The sequence below is a fragment of the Pseudophryne corroboree genome, chromosome 1 (assembly GCF_028390025.1).
Source record: "Pseudophryne corroboree isolate aPseCor3 chromosome 1, aPseCor3.hap2, whole genome shotgun sequence".
NCBI classification, from domain to species: Eukaryota; Metazoa; Chordata; class Amphibia; order Anura; family Myobatrachidae; genus Pseudophryne; species Pseudophryne corroboree.
Window position 1 is genome coordinate 425,926,145 of NC_086444.1, and position 17,776 is coordinate 425,943,920.

The 17,776-nt window shown below is 47.4% G+C and overlaps 1 protein-coding gene across 5 annotated transcripts in view; it reads right to left on the minus strand.

Moving 5' to 3' along the window:
• The window catches only part of ARHGEF40 (Rho guanine nucleotide exchange factor 40), a 181,579-nt gene that overhangs the window by 141,447 nt on the left and 22,356 nt on the right, over nt 1–17,776 (minus strand). For 3 of the 5 annotated variants that reach the window (XR_010171337.1, XM_063913438.1, XM_063913435.1), the window contains exons 4-8: nt 17,375–17,554; nt 6,997–7,111; nt 6,285–6,381; nt 6,055–6,144; nt 5,497–5,604 (exon numbers count right to left, since the gene is read on the minus strand). Coding sequence is in view for 4 of the 5 variants with exons in the window: in XM_063913438.1 (XP_063769508.1) it covers nt 5,497–5,604; nt 6,055–6,144; nt 6,285–6,381; nt 6,997–7,111; nt 17,375–17,554 (590 nt within the window). In the remaining variant the exon portion in view is untranslated. The remainder of the gene's footprint in view (nt 1–5,496; nt 5,605–6,054; nt 6,145–6,284; nt 6,382–6,996; nt 7,112–17,374; nt 17,555–17,776) is intronic. The other 2 variants (XM_063913439.1, XM_063913437.1) reach the window with 1 other exon arrangement.

Consider the following 17,776-nt stretch of genomic DNA (forward strand, 5'->3'; position numbering starts at 1 on the left):
GACCGAAGGGTAGTGTCTGGAATTCATAGTGATTGTCCATCAGGGCAAACCTCAGGTACGCCTGATGAGGTAGCCAAATCGGAATATGGAGATAGGCGTCCTTGATGTCCAAGGAACCCATGAATTCCTGGGCCCGCAATCACTGCTCGCAAGGATTCCATTTTGAACTTGAACACCTTCAGGTAAGGATTCAAGACTTTAGATTCAAAATGGGCCTTACCGAACCATCCGGTTTCAGCACCACAAACAGGTTGGAGTAATAACCCCTGCCTCTTTGCGGAATTGGTACTGGAACAATGACGTGGGACTGGACCAACTTTAGGATGGCCTGTTGCAACGTAACCCGCATATCCTCCAAAGCTGGAAAGCTTGATTTGAAAAATCGTTGGGGAGCAGTACTATCGAACTCCAGCTTGTAGCCTTGAGAAATGAGATCATTGACCCAGATATCCTGGAAGGAAGCCTCCCAGACTCGGCTGAAGTGACGCAGTCAAGCTCCCACCTCGAGATCTCCTCGGGGTGGGTGGGCACCGTCATGCTGAGGCCTTAGTGGAAGCAGAACTGGTGGTCTGTTCCTGAGAGCTGGCAGGTTTTCAAGACTTACCTTTGGTGTCTCTAGACGCATTGGAGGCACCTCTGTCCTTAGATCGAAATATATTAAACCAAAAGAACTGAACAGATGGCCCCGGGTAGGAGCGTCTCTCCGGCGGGGCCCCAGAGGGGAGAAACGTGGATTTCTCAGCCGTAACTTTGGAAATCCATGTATCCAACTCAACCCCAAAGAGCCATTCACACTGCGTTTGGATTCCGCGTCCGCCATCCACTGTCGCAACCACAAGACCCTGCGCGCCGACACTGCCATGGCAGAAGTCCTAGCATTAATATTACCCATCTCCTTAAGTGAATCACACAGGATGCGTGTAGTGTCCTGAATGTGCTTAAGGAGGGTTACCATAGTGACGAGAGGCATAGCCCCGAAGAGTGGCCCAGGAATGAATGGCGTGGGTCATCCAGCAACCTGCAATGACTGGTCTTTGAGAGACACCTGCTGCCATGTAAATAGATATGAGTGTAGCTTCTATTTTCCTATCCCCAGGTTCCTCCCCAAATTTCCTACCTTCAGGAGCAAATGGGAAAGTGCGCAAAAACTTTTTTGACACTTGAAATTTTTTGTCTGGATTTTTCCAGGCCAGCTTGAATAGGTCATCTAACTCTGCAGAATCAGGGAAAGTGACATTAAGCTTGTTTTGTCTAGAGAAAAACAACTGCTGTGACACAGGGTCCTCTAGAGGTAGCTTTAACACGTCCCGAATAGCCAGAATTAGGGGTTCAATACCATGAGTAGAATCGGGATACCCACTAACGGGGTCCACTTTCTCCCCATCCTCCTGTACATCAACATCTGTCAGATACTAGAGCAGGCAAACCACGCTTTTGTGGCCCTGCATGTGCATGAGAGGAGGGGGGGCTGTGTAACATCTGCCCTAGCAGCTAAATATGCAACAGCCTGTTGTAGTAGCTGAGTATTCCAAACATTAGCAGTGAGTTGTGATGACATATCAGATAACATACTTTTAAGAGGACACTAGCCAGGAGGGCTCTGAACAGTCTCCCCCAGCCTCTTCACATGAAACAGAATCAGATGATAAAGGAGAGAATATGGTGTGGCATACACTGCACAGTTCGTGTTTACCCATGTTTCACAGTAAGCACAATAACATACACATACACACAGACAGTAATATTAGCAAGCCTGCCCTTACTGTATGTGAGAGGAAACACACAGGGAGAAGGACACCAGCACACTCCTAGCTGCACAGTCCCAGTGAGGCTGACAGCTAACTATATCACAATCAGTAGCGGATCTTGCCACGGGCAAGCAGGACTTTTGCCCGGGGCGCCGCCTTCCGGAGGGCGCTGGCGCCATTCGGAGGGCGACGCACCATGGCATGATCCGCCACTGCTGTGCCCTCCGCTGCCCGCTGTGTCCCCCGTCTGTGCTACGCGTCTAGTTTCCCTTCGTGGAGAGGACCTTTTGCTGTGCGGTGCGCAATGACGTCATCGCGCACCGCTCAGCATTCAGCATAACTGACCACGCCCCCTGTATTAAGCCACGCCCCATTTCCTGCCCGGGGCGCAGAGCGGGCTTGAACCGGCCCTGATCACAATGAACACTAATAAATAGATTGTAAGCTTGCGAGCAGGGCCTTCCTACCTCTATTTCTGTCTGTTTTTACCCAGTTTTGTTCTATTACTGTTGTTCTAATTGTAAAGTGCAACGGAATATGCTGCGCTATATAAGAAACTGTTAATAAATAATAAATTCTGTCATGCAGAGGACCCAGATAATGTACAATAGCGGCTCTCCCCCTTTGATACACCCTGTACCAGATTTCCAGTGTGTCTTGTGAGGCAGGAAGCGCTGTGTGTGCTGTCTGTGGCTGCATTAAGCAGAGGAAGGTGCCAGGACCTGCTCTGAGGTGGTTCCCCCCCCCCCCCCCCCCGCCAATGGCGTCGGGGCTACAGTGAAGATTTATACTGCCAATTTCTCCATTTTGCTTAAAAACATCACACAAGTGCTAGTTCAAGCGATAGCCAGTCTACACGGGGGGCTCTAGCGGGACCCCCCCAGGAGGGTCCCATATGCCGCGCCCGGGTTCAGCCGCACTTTGAACCGGGGGACCTTGTACTCACCACAGACGTCACCTTCAAGGCAGTGTTAGGGGTGTGCGGCATGCTGCGGCTATGACAGCCAAGGCGCAGTGCCCTGAACAACAACCCCTCAGGTGGTCCTGCAGCGGGGGAAGCAGCTCTGCACCTTGCAAGGCCGGTGACTGCCCTCCCTAACTCCCACGGTGCAGGTATGCTGTTGCCCAAACAGCATACCGAAAATAACAAACAATAAAGATAAATTGAAGAAAAAAGTCTCTGGAGCTCAGAGATGTGCATCCTCTCCTGAGTGCACTTTTTTCTAAACTGCCTGTGGGAGGGGGCATAGAGGGGAGGAGCCAGCACACCCAGTGAAGAAAATGTAAAGTGCACCGGCTCCTATGGACCCCGTCTATACCCCATCGTACTAAGGGGGTCATTCCGAGTTGATCGCACCAAGCAACTTTTTGCTGCCGTGTGATCAACTAATCTCTGCCTATGGGGGAGTGTATTTTAGCATAGCAGGGCTGCGATCGCTTGTGCAGCCCTGCTATGCTAAAAAAGTTTTACTCAAAACAAGACCAGCCCTATACCTAGTTACCCTGTGCGACGGATCCAGCGATGATGGGGCCGGCTTTGACGTCACACCTCCACCCTCCGTTCGCCTGGAGACGCCAGTGTTTTACTTACCACTCCCCGAAAACGGCAGCAAATGGTAAGTTGACGCCCTGGAATGCCCTCTTGCTGTCCATCTTCTTTGCGGTCGCCTCTGTGGCAGCTTTCTTCTCTGTCGGCGTTGTTGCCCGGCGACCTCTGTCGCCGGGCAATGACACATATGCGCAATGCGCACGCCGCGCATGCACATTCCAGACCCGTTCGCACCACAGTGAAGAACCGCTGCGTGCGCATGGATCAGGATGACCCCATAAGTCTCCACCAATATCCCTTATGGATGCTAGGGAAACACTGGATGACATGAAACAAAGAAGAACAAACTAAGACTGTGCACCGTAGAGACAGTATGTATATATAACTAAACCCATAGGCACCCATTATTTCAGCTAAATCAATACATACTGTATGTAAATGAATTCAATTCTCTAAGCACATTGTGATATTTTTGTTAAAGTTTTTAGAAGTAGAGATGTTGCCCACAGCAACCGGCTGTCGGGATCCCGGCAATCAGCATACAGGCCCTGGGATCCCAACCTCCGGGATACCGACAACTGTTTTCCCTCTTGGGGTGTCCATGACAACCCTGGAGGGAGAAAAAATAGCGTGAATAAATAGCATGTCGCACGTAGCGCGCCACCTTGCTCACAGCATGGCGAGCACAGTGAGCATGCAAGGGGTTCTTTTGCGCTCGTCCCACTGCCGGCCAAGCGTATTAGACCCCCCTATAAGATGTAGATGGGTTCCAATGTACAGGTTGACAGTGTCTAGGTCAACAGTCTCTCTATATGGTCGACATGCATTAGGTTGACAGGTATTCAAGGTCGACATGGTCAAAAGATTGACAGGTAAAAGTCAGACAGTGCTTAAGGTCAATAGGCACAAAAGGCTGACGTGGTCAAAAGGCCGACATGACAGTGTTCGACACACAAATGTTTTTTTGTGTTTATTCATGTATTTCCTACTTTTGCTTGATCTACTATCCACGTGGACTACCACTGCGAATAGTAACCTGTGGCAAGCGCAACAGTAGCGGAGCAAACCACCTTGCCTGAAGTGTAGTAAGCCTGCGAGGGTACACATTTCCACTAATTGTACTTACATATGGTTAAACATACAAAATGACGGATTATATACGTAATACCGGCGGATGGGATGCCGGCTGTCAATATCCCGACATCGGCATCCCGCCCGCCAGAATGCCTGCAGCAGGGCGAGTGCTAAGAGTCCTCTTGCGGGACACCCAAAAGTGGGAATAGCCCTGGTGCGCTGGGATTCTAGTTGGAAGCATTGGTGGCTGGCGGGATTTTGGCGTTGGTATCCTGAACACCGGGATCCCGACAGCCAGCATTTTAACTGCATCCCAAAATGACAGCCCAAAAACTTGTGTCGAGCTTTTGACCCTGTTGGCTTTACCCACTGTCTACCTTTTACCTGTCGACCTTTTGACCTGTCAATCTACTGTGTCTTCATAAATCTTTACAGTCGATGGCGATAACTGTGGCACCGTCTCTTGGGCCGTGTACATACAGTATTCTAGATCAAGCTTCACATGTCTTAAGATGCTTGCAACTCTAACACTGACATAGAAACACAAGTGTGCAGATATAACTTTGCCTTTTTATGTTCAACTGTAAATCAGGGCATGTGTTTTTTACATAGTACAGAATAAACACATATGCATATACCGGAATTGCCAGTATGTACAAAAAAACAGACGGCACCCTCACCCATGTGATCAACTGATGCAGAATAATTCTGCTTTCTGCGCTTATTCGAAAATAACTTATTGTCTGTAAGTCTGGGCATTCCATGAAAGTTTTATTTATCACATGGATAATCCACTAGAGTGTCCATGCAATGAGATACTTAACATTATGCAGTACAACATGAACTATTGTATTTTTCCAAATAAAAAATGAGCACAATGTTTTCATTTAGAAATACTGTATGAGCGCCAGAAAGCCTCCGTCATGCCAGATGTGACTGTCTGCTTATGTTTTGTCTCCATGTTGTGCTACATACCATCTGGCTCTGACCAAGTCATTCATAAATCAGGATGTGATCAGTGGCGGGGATGCATGTTTAATATAGGTGATGGCTAATGGCAGTTTCCTATGCACGTCCTGTAGGTACCTCATACAAGCTTTTCACACTACTAGATGTACATCTCACCTGCTGGCTCCTAACACATTCAGTGTGTATATATGGTCTCTTTCCCCCAAGACTTTCTGGCAGCTCCTCCACTTCGACAAACTGTGTCAGCTCAGATGTCAACACAACCTGCAGGAGACAAAGAGAGCCATGGTAATATCAGGACAGAGAGCCTGAATAGGCAGAACCCACGTGACTCAGGGTACAAAGAAGTCACTAGATGTATTTTATTAGAGGGACTATAGTTGTTTAGTTGGTACGCGTGCAGATGTTATTTTTCTGTTGCTCTAAAATATTTAGGTCTATAGAAAGCTTAAGAGGGAAAACCCAAATGTTGAAATAGAAATAAAAGTGGCGAGTTTCCATTCTACAGGAAAGTTTCCATTCTCCCACTCAAGCTAACACAGTCTGGTCCAGAATAAACTGCTGTGCTGTGGAAACACTGATGAGAAGTCACATGTCTGTACACATGCCATCAATGCCACTCTTTATTCTGGTGGATGGGCAGATTGTGGCACCAGACTGTATCACTGTGTACGTATCTGCCCTTATTTACTTATTCATTTACTGCATTCTTGCCTGTGCATTGGGAAGATCATTCTGAGCTGCAGCAGGGTTCTCTGTATCACAGACTAATAAGGTGCGGTTTATGCATTTATGCACTGAGTCCTGTGAATAAAAAGACACTGTATATGATTTCATGCTATAATACAATTATTACATTGCACTTATTCAGTTCTAAAAACCCTCTTTCTTTCTTTCTTTATGTTTATCTTCACCAGTTACCGACATGAAGTCCAGGTGACTACCTTGCTGTGTTGGAGCATCTGTAGGAAAGTCTCAGGGAGGGTTGTGCAATCTCGCAGATCCAGGAGGAGGGTCAGGCCCAAATCACGGAGATCAGACCTGAGAAATAGTGAATAAGCCTCTAGATATAGTCATCATCTCCGACCCAATTCCCAGCACAGACCTGCCGATTCATTATCCAATATCATTTTTCTTTATGTCACTGACCATTTGTATCCAAGTCTCTATCAATCCAATTCAACTTTAAAGCTCAATAAAAAAAAGGCCAGTGTACAGACCTAGGGGGTAATTCAGAGTTGATATTAGATGTAGATAGCATCTCACTGGGCTCCCGGGGTGTGCATGTGCAGTGTGGCCACTGCGCGTGCGCACTCCACACAGTAATTCAGAGTGCGGGATCCAGTCTGAATTACCCCCCTACATTGCTTTGCCACATACACATTTCTTTAACATAGGTCCTGGCACTAATATCTATTGCATCCTTTATCTCGTCAAGCCCGCAATTTACAGCTCAGAAGACATAATTGCTTTACGTTTAAGCAGAGCTTATGGGGCACATTATCTTAGTGCCCTGACCCTGTCCTGAGACACTGCATCTGTATTTGCTATTCCAGCACTTATTCCTGTAATCTGTAAATGTTAACTCCATATATATTGCACATTGAAGCCAGTATTTCTCTCCCCAGCTTTCCCAACCTGACAATGCTTCTTTACCTGAGAAGAAAGTACAGATATAAAATTGCCTCCTCAAGGTCTCTCTGGGTATTTTCTGCTGATGCTTTGGCTGGAAATACAACCAACAACGCTCTCTTGTCCCTGTCTAGTCCTCCTGCAAAACAACAACAGCTGTTACAGACAACTACAGACCTGGACTCTCCCAAAGACTATGGGCACTATGGCAGCCCATCCTGTATATATTACTTATACTGCTTTCAGATCGCAATGTCGGGTCCCACCCGGGAATTGGAAACAGGTCATTCCCTGGTGGGACCCAGCATTGGACCCTACGCACCGCAATCCCGACCCATTGCCATCCGGGGGCGGGGACCGAGCCGGCATTGGGGGTGGGTGCTGAGGCGGCGCTGGAGATAATATAATCTCCACGCCGCCTCTCCCTATGCAGTGAACAGGTATCGGGTCTCATCGATCCGGGTAACCCATACACACTGCGCCTAACCCAGTAATTAACCGGGTATAACCCTACTTATAACCTGGGCTGAATTACCACGTCAGGCGACCCGGAAATTCATCCATGGCCCCTTTCACAGCGTTCAGCGACCCGTGTCGACATGGCAATATGCCGGGTGGATACCGGGTTATTTGTACGATGTGAAAGGGGTATTATTGTCTCCATAGTCTGATAGCATACTGATTTATCTGGCAGATAGTACATGAAGGGGTAACAGGCCTGTATTTTATTGGTGTGCCACATTGCATCACATCATTGCATGATGTTTATTATAGAGTATAGTTGGGTGTGATTTCATGAAAGCTGATATAAGATTTATTCCCTAGAACATCTCATTCTATACCTCCAACTCATCTTGATTTCCAGATGGTTCCTGTGAAAAAAGTGTTGGTAAAAAAAATTCTATATTATCGTATCTGAAACCCGATAATGGCTAAGTATGCCCCTAAATAATAGTAACTAATTATTAATCAGTTACCTGAAATTAACCAGTATCACTATTTTTCTACAAAGTGTACTTACCTTAATACTCATTCTTTTGTTTTCCTTTGTGCACTGTGTATCTGCCCATGGGTATGGAGTATCACCCCTCAATAAAGCTTTATGTTTAATGGCTTTGGGTGAGATGTATCAAGCCTTGGAGATATAAAGTACCAGTTAATCAGCTCCTAACAGCCATGTTACAGGCTGTGCTTATAAAATGACATAGCTGGCTTGTTGGTACTTTTATCTCTCTCTGCTTTATCAAGACTTGATACATCTCCCCTTTATCTAAAACATACAGGGAGAAGGGACCATCTTCAGTAGAAGGTTATAATAACTACTTTGGAATAAAAATTCAGTGTAATACAACCTTTTTTCTCTGTACAAAAAGAAAAAGTTACCGACATTCTGGCTTTCCATGCAGGAGGGCGCAGCCAGGTCGGTCAACAGGGGGCGTGGCCTCATCATGGGTGGGTGGTACAGGGACACAGACGCGCGAGCGTGTTATCATGGAACTGCCCCCAGCTATTCAATGTCCAGATTACTGTCACTGTATAGCAGGGGGGCGGGACTATGATGACGAGAATCGCGTCATCTACTTTCCCAGACCACCCACTTTGAAGGACAGCTGAAGGGAGTGCGGGTGGCTGTGACAGCTGAAGGGGGTGCGGGTGGCTGTGAGGGGGGTGAAGCAGATCCAGGAGACTTGCTTCCCCTTTCGGGAAGCTGGGAACGCCGCCTGATTTTCAGCAGCCTCCCGGCTGATCCAGGAGAGTACACAAGTATGATGAAGACTATAAGCTCCAATAGGACAAGGACTGATGTGAATGATTTCATTTCTTTAGTACAATGGTTGGTACTACATGACTAACAGGTACTAAATAAAGAAATATGCCAATTGACTAGCTGCTGTACACTCATGGTATAAAACAATGAGGAATGATAGAAAACGTGTATTTATCTAAAGAAGCACAGTAGTAAAAACATAGAGGTGAGAGGGGATCAGTATGAAATACCTACAATTAAAATCCCGACATTCAAAATCCCGACAACAATTGACCGACGGGCAAAATCACGACAAGGTCAAAATAATGACAAGGTCAAAATACTGGCATTCAAAATACCGACACGGTCCACATACCGACATTTAGAATGTTGACAGGTCAAAAAGTCGACACAAGTTTATCAGTGTTTTTATGTGTGTATGTCGACATAGGTTGACATGGACACCGTGTAAGTGTACCGCGTCCCCTCACATGGCTTGCTGCTCTTACCATGCTTCGGCACTATTATATTCCCTCTCCAGGTCCACTGGGATGGTAAAGTATGAACAAGTCGGTTTCAATGAAAAAAATAAGATTTTAAACCTACCGGTAAATCTTTTTCTCCTAGTCCGTAGAGGATGCTGGGGACTCCGTAAGGACCATAAGGTATAGACGGGCTCCGCAGGAGACATGGGCACTCTAAAGAACTTTTAGTATGGGTGTGCACTGGCTCCTCCCTCTATGCCCCTCCTCCAGGCCTCAGTTAGAGAAACTGTGCCCAGAGGAGATGGACAATATGAGGAAAGGATTTTGTAAATCTAAGGGCAAGATTCATACCAGCCCACACCAATCATACCATATAACTTAGAATTTACGCAACTAGTTAACAGTATGAACGAAAAAAAACAGTCAGTCAAAGACCGATTCCAACTGTAACATAACCCTTATGTAAGCAACAACTATATACAAGTCTTGCAGATTTAGTCCGCACTGGGACGGGCGCCCAGCATCCTCTACGGACTAGGAGAAAAAGATTTACCGGTAGGTTTAAAATCTTATTTTCTCTTACGTCCTAGAGGATGCTGGGGACTCCGTAAGGACCAAGGGGTTTATACCAAAGCTCCAAACCGGGCGGGAGAGTGCGGATGACTCTGCAGCACCGATTGAGCAAACGCGAGGTCCTCATCAGTCAGGGTATCAAACTTGTAGAATTTTGCAAAAGTGTTTGAACCCGACCAAGTAGCAGCTCGGCACAACTGCAATGCCGAGACGCCTCGGGCAGCCGCCCAAGAAGAGCCCACCTTCCTAGTGGAATGGGCCTTTACCGAATTTGGTACCGCCAATCCAGCCGTAGAATGAGCCTGCTGAATCGTGTTACAGATCCAGCGAGCAATAGTCTGTTTAGAAGCAGGCGCGCCAATCTTGTTGGCTGCATACAGGACAAACAGAGCCTCTGTTTTCCTAACCCTAGCCGTCCTGGCTACGTAGACTTTTAAGGCCCTGACCACATCCAGGGACTTGAAATCCTCCAAGTCACCCGTAGCCACAGGCACTGCAATAGGTTGGTTCAAATGAAAAGAAGAGACCACCTTAGGCAGAAATTGAGGACGAGTCCTCAATTCTGCTCTATCCACATGAAAAATCAAGTAGGGGCTCTTGTGAGATAAGGCCACCAACTCCGACACCCGCCGTGCAGATGCCAAGGCTAATAACATAACCACCTTCCAGGTGAGAAATTTTAATTCCACCGTTTGAAGAGATTCAAACCATTGTGTCACAACTGAGGGCCTGAGCTGACGGGAGGCAGCCTCAGTTGTAGGGGCTGAGATGTACCGGAACCTGGGAGGTTGTATCAGACCCCTGGACATGTAAGTAACATGAAAATTAACTGCCCGAAGGCGTGACCACGACAACTTGGATAAAAGTCAATGATGTTTATTATGACAACTCCGCAACACAGCAGCAGTAAAAGAAAACGTAAAAGTCAGCAAAGAATAAATACAGTTCCTGGGTACTACAGGATGGCAGGAGCCACAGGGCACTGGTAGTGTGAGATAGTTCTTATGATCTTCTAGATGGAAAGTCCTTACCAGGCCCGACTGTAGCAATGGAGATAACCCAGGATTGTGCCAGCTGGTGTTCCAGGAAAAGCTGGGTTGCTGAAGATAAAACAGCTGCTGTGGATACTGGCTGGAACCAGACTGTTGTTAGCACGGAGTGGATACTGGCTGGAACCAGTTAAATAATAAATGAACTTGGGAGCGATGAAATATGAACTGAAATGTAGAACTTGAGAGCGGAGAAATAATAATACCGGTGGAGAGTGGTAAACTGTAGAAAGGACACCGGCCCTTTAAGGGAAGCTGTACTCTGCTGGAAGCTGAGCTGGAAGCAGGTAATGTTGTAGCTGGAAACAGATGAATCCACAATGGATTGGAGAGTCAGGCTACACCGCAGGTGGAATGCTGGTGCGGGTCTCTATGGTGGAAGTCTTGAGACAGGAGCTGGAACCTGGAAGACAATCACAGGAGAGAGACAAACAGGAACTAGGTTTGACAACCAAAGCACTGACGCCTTCCTTGCTCAGGCACAGTGTATTTATACCTGCAGCAAGGAAGGGATTGGCTAGGCAATTATGCAGATTATCAATACTGAGAACAGATTGGTGGAAATGATCAGCTGACAGAATCCAAGATGGCTGCGCCCATGCAGACACTTGGAGGGAAGTTTGGTTTGTAATCCATGTGGTAATGAAAACAGTAATGGCGGCGCCGGCCACCGGAGACAGGAGGCGCCAGGCTGACAGATGCACATCCAACCACGCGGACACAGCGGAGGCCGCGGCTGACGTAATCGCCACTCAGACACTCTGCATGCAGAAGTTCAGGGACGGCGGCGGAGGCCGCGGGAGACGCCATGCCAGGTGTAATATGGCGTTTACTGTGACAGCGTCCCAGAGTGACAGGAGAGGATACAGGAATGTACACATCAGGATAACAGATGGGATCCGGTCCTGGAGCGCTGAGCCAGCCTTAGGAGGCATCTGATGGGTAAGAAATGGCGTCCAGATACCCAGATCGTGACACATTGTGATTTAAGGAACTGTAACACCACGTTAAGGTCCCATGGTGCCACTGGTGGCACAAAAGGAGGCTGGATGTGCAGCACTCCCTTCACGAAAGTTTGGACTTCAGGGATAGAAGCCAATTCCTTTTGAAAAAATATAGATAGGGCATCTGTACCTTAATGGAGCCTAATTTTAGGCCCATATCCACTCCCGTCTGTAGGAAGTGGAGAAAACGGCCCAGATGGAAACCTTCCGCAGGAGCATTCTTGGCTTCACACCAAGATACATACTTCCTCCAGATACGGTGATAATGCTTCGCCGTTACCTCCTTCCTAGCCTTTATCAGAGCAGGGATAACTTCCTCCGGAATACCTCTCTCTGCTAGGATTCGGTGTTCAACCGCCATGCCGTCAAACGCAACCGTGGTAAGTCTTGGAACATGCAAGGCCCCTGCTGTAACAGGTCCTCCCTGAGAGGAAGAGGCCATGGATCCTCTGTGAGCATTTCCTGAAGATCCGAATACCAGGCCCTTCGAGGCCAATCTGGAACCACGAGTATTGCTTGTACTCTGTTTCGTCTTATGATTCTCAACACTCTTGAGATGAGAGGTAGAGGAGGGAACACATAGACCGACTGAAACACCCATGGTGTCACTAGGGCGTCTACCGCTACTGCCTGAGGGTCCCTTGACCTGGCACAATACCTCCGAAGCTTTTTGTTGAGGCGTGACGCCATCATGTCTATTTGAGGAAGTCCCCAAAGACTTGCTATCTCTGCAAAGACCTCTTGATGAAGTCCCCATTCTCCTGGATGGAGATCGTGTCTGCTGAGGAAGTCTGCTTCCCAGTTGTCCACTCCTGGTATGAAGACTGCTGACAGAACGCTTACGTGATTTTCTGCCCCGCGCAGAATTCTGGTGGCTTCCGCCATCGCCACTCTGCTCCTTGTCCCGCCTTGGCGGTTTACATGAGCCACTGCTGTGATGTTGTCTGATTGGATCAGAACCGGTAGGTCGCGAAGAAGATACTCCGCTTGTCGTAGGCCGTTGTATATGGCCCTCAATTCCAGTACGTTGATGTGTAGACAAGCCTCCTGGCTTGACCATACCCCTGAAAATGTCTTCCTTTTGTGACTGCTCCCCCTCCTCGGAGGCTCGCGTCCGTGGTCACCAGAACCCAGTCTTGAATGCCGAACCTGCGACCCTCTAGAAGGTGAGTACTCTGCAGCCACCACAGGAGAGACATCCTGGCCCTGGGGGACAGGCTTATCTTTCGATGAAGGTGTAGATGGGACCCCGACCATTTGTCGAGAAGGTCCCACTGAAACGTCCTCGCATGGAACCTGCCGAAGGGAATGGCCTCGTAGGCTGCCACCATTTTTCCCAGAACTCAAGTGCATTGATGAAGACACTCTTTTTGGTTTTAGCAGGTCCCTGACCATGTTCTGGATGTCCTGGGCTTTTTCTATTGGTAGAAAAACCCTCTTTTGTTCCGTGTCCAGAATCATGCCTAGGAATGATAGTCGAGTCGTTGGAAGCAACTGTGACTTTGGCAGATTGAGAATCCAACCGTGTTGATGTAACACTCTCAGGGAGAGTGACACGCTTTTCAGCAATTGATCCCTTGATCTCGCCTTTATCAGGAGATCGTCCAAGTACGGGATAATTGTGACACCCTGCTTGCGCAGGAGCACCATCACCATCTGCCATTACCTTGGTGAAAATCCTCGGGGCCGTGGGAAGCCCAAACGGCAACGTCTGAAACTGGTAATGACAGTCCTGTACCACGAAACGCAGGTATTCTTGATGAAGAGGAAATATGGGGACATGAAGGTAGGCATCCTTCACGTCCAGCGACACCATAAAATCCCCTGCTTCCAGACTGGATATCACAGTCCGGAGTGATTCCATCTTGAATTTGAACTTTTTCAAGTATAGGTTTAATGATTTTAGATTCAAAATTGGTCTGACCAAACCATCCGGCTTCGGGACCACAAACATTGTTGAATAGTAGCCTTTGCCCTGTTGGCCTAGGGGAACCGTGACAATCACTTGCAGTTGACACAGCTTTTGAATTGCATCTAATACCACTTCCCTCTCCGGGGGAGAGGTTGGGAAGGCCGACTCGAGAAATCGGCGAGGGAGCACCTCTTCGAACTCCAGTTTGTAACCTTGGGATACAATTTCCAATGCCCAAGGATCCACGCCTGATAGGACCCAGACCTGGCTGAAGAGTCGAAGACGTGCCCCCACCGGTGCGGACTCCCTCCATGGAGCCCCAGCGTCATGCGGTGGATTTAGCAGAAGCCGGGGAGGACTTCTGCTTCTGGGAACTAGCCGAAGCAGGTGTTCTCTTACCTCTACCCCTACCTCTGGTGAAGAAAGAGGAGCCCCGACCTCTTCTGGACTTATGCGACCGAAAGGACTGCAACTGTTATTGTGGGGTTTTCTTTTGCTGTGGGGGAACAAAAGGCAAAAAAGTAGATTTACCCGCGGTAGCTGTGGAAACCATGTCCGCGAGACCGTCCTAAAAACAAAACTTCACCCTTGTAAGGTAAAACCTCCATATGCTTTTTTGAGTCGACATCACCCGACCATTGGCAGGTCCACAGAGCTCGCCTTGCCGAAACTGCCATGGCGTTGGCTCTTGAGCCAAGCAGTCCCACGTCTCTTTGAGCTTCTCTCATATACAAGACTGCGTCCTTAATGTGGCCCAAAGTCAGGACAACGGTATCCTTGTCCAGGGTATCCATGTCAGCCAACAAGATATCTGTCCATGCTGCAACAGCGCTACAGACCCATGCCGATGCTATTGCCGGTCTGAGTAAAGCCCCTGTATCTGCATAAATAAACTTTAAGGTAGTCTCCTGTCTACGATCCGCAGCGCCACCTTCTTGGACAGACGCGTTAATGCCTTGTCCACCCTGGGCGAGGATTCCCAACGTACACTGTCCTTTGCAGGGAAAGGATACGCCATAAGGATCCTCTTGGGAATCTGCAGTTTTTTGTCTGGAGTTTCCCAAGCTTTTTCAAATAATTCGTTCAGTTCATGAGATGGAGGAAACGTTACCTCAGGTTTCTTTTCCTTATACATGCGCACCCTCGTGTCAGGGAGAGAGGGGTCATCTGTGATATGTAAAACATCTTTTATTACCATAATCATATAATGAATACTTTTGGCCACGTTAGGGTGCAACCTTGCCTCATCGTGGTCGACATTGGAGTCAGAATCCGTGTCGGTATCAGTGTCTACTATTTGTGATAAGGGGCGCTTTTGAGACCCTGACGGGCCCTGTGACCCAGCCACATCCGCGGATTGACTCCCTGCTGTTTCCTTGGACTCAGCTTTGTCCATTCTCTTATGTAATAAGGTCACATTAGCATTTAAAATATTCCACATATCATACCAATCATGAGTCGGCGTTGCAGACGGAGACCCCACAATCATCTGCTCCACCTCCTCCTTGGATGAGCCTTCCGCTTCAGACATGCCGACACACGCATACCGACACCCTCACACACACACAGGGATATATCTATACGGGGACAGTTCCCCAACAAGGCCCTTTGGAGAGACAGAGAGAGAGTATGCCAGCACACACCCAGCGCCAACTGACACTGGAAACAATTCCCAGATTTAGCGCTTTTATATTAAGTCAATCGTGTAATACACTCACTGCGCCAAAATGTGCCCCCCTCCCCCTCTTTTTCAGCCCTGTATCACCGTTCTGCAGGGGAGAGTCCGGGAAGACAGCTTCTCTTCAGCACACTGTGGAGAAAATGGCGCTGGTTAGTGCTGTGCAACCAAGCTCCGCCCCCTCTAGTGGCGGGCTTCGGTCCCGCTCAAATTCACAAACAATGGCGGGGGATGAACATATTCACTGACACCACAGCCCATATGTATCTAACATGCCAAAAATAGAAGTATATATTGCTGCCCAGGGTGCCCCCCCTGCGCCCTGCACCCATCAGTGCCTGCCGTGTGTGTAACTTGCTGGGAGCAATGGCGCGCAGCGGCTTACCTCAGTGAAGATCTGAAGTCTTCTGCCGCCTTAGAAGTCTTCTTTCTTCGTTATACTCACCCGGCTTCTATCTTCCGGCTCTGCGAGGAGGACGGCGGCGCGGCTCTGAGACGAACGGCAGGGGGAGACCTGCGTTCCGATCCCTCTGGAGCTAATGGTGTCCAGTAGCCTAAGAAGCAGAGCCTATCATTTAAGTAGGTCTGCTTCTCTCCCTTTAGTCCCACGATGCAGGGAGCCTGTTGCCAGCAGTGCTCCCTGAAAATAAAAAACCTAACAAAATTCTTTTATCAGAGAAACTCAGTAGAGCTCCCCTGTAATGCACCCATTCTCCTCTGGGCACAGGATCCAACTGGGGTCTGGAGGAGGGGCATAGAGGGAGGAGCCAGTGCACACCCATACTAAAAGTTCTTTAGAGTGCCCATTTCTCCTGCGGAGCCCGTCTATACCCCATGGTCCTTACGGAGTCCCCAGCATCCTCTAGGACGTAAGAGAAATCAAGGAAAACTTATGTCGACTTTTTGACCTGTCGACATTTTAAATGTCTGTATTTTGACCTTGTCGGTATTTTAATTGTCGGCATTTTGACCATGTCGGGATTTTAACCTTGTCGGGATTTTGACCATCTGTCAATGGTTGTCGGGATTTTGATTGTAGGTAAATTGACCGCATCCCGGTGAGAGGTAAGGGTATAGACAGACCAGGTAAGAGGTTCTTGATGGCAAACTTACAATCTTACAGGATATATTTCTTCTTGTACCAACAACTTTCACTGAGAAATACTACAGTTTAGTCACTAATGTGGAATATGCTGTTTACAGACTGCATAGTTATTATGCTGAACATCTATTAAGAATCTGCAGTCAACAAGAAGCAACAGCTGCATTATACAGTATCTAAGCAGTAATAATATTTTTAGTATCATTTTGGCAGGCCAAGTTTGTAATAATAAACTTAAAAACAGATTTAAAGTGGTGTTTTGTTACCTGAATGTCTGAGTGGATCGCTTTGCTAATAAATGTAATGGAACAGCTAACTAAAGGGCCCCATACACTACAACGATTTCACACGATTTCAACCTTTCGGGACGATATATCTTAAGAAAAGTGTCAGATCGTATGTGTTTTACATCCAGCCCGATCCGATGCGCGGTTCCCTGAGCATCAGATCGGAGCCTCTAGATCATTGGTGCTGCACTAATGATATATCGGAATTGGATGCAATCGGATGGAAAAAGTCTGTTTTTGTGCATGTGATGTATCACAGGGAAGTTTGAATGGCATTCTCAGGACACTCCCAGCCCCCCTTTGCATTTGAATGCAAAAGTCTAGTATGAAGCACTGGGAAACCTACAATGGTTGTTCTGGACTCCGTCCCACGATGTGGCCTGTTCTCCATATTATTATTTGTGTTTTGTTGCTTTTATATTCTCTGTACAAATATCTGTAAGTTTTATTTTCATTTGCCATCTCTAGTTGTTTTTTCCCAATTGCCCACTTTCCTACTTTATATTTACATTTAGTGCATTTCTAATTCATTGCAAAATGGGAAAAACATAAAATTACTTCTCACCAGTCAAGCAGAAAACTCCAGACTCCAATATGTCCCAATTAGCATCTCTATGGAGACACTTGAAATCAGAAATAGAAGATGACTGCAGCAAAGGGTTCTGGGAAAGTGATGGCTCTGGCTCTGTATCTGCCAAGGTGGATGGTTCTTCCAGTTCGCTTGCAGCTGGTGTGACAACGTCTGCTAACAACGAAACAAAAGCAATGACTCAAGAATTATTTCAAATGTATTTTGAATTATATTGATTCATTATTTTATTTAAAGTTATCATAACACAGCTTATCTTTTACTGATGTTATGACATTTATGCGCTATGATAAACATTTATATACTATAAACTTAAACAAGTGGAGAAAAGGGCGCCTACTAGTGTCTAAAAAATATATATAAAGTGGACCAAGTGTT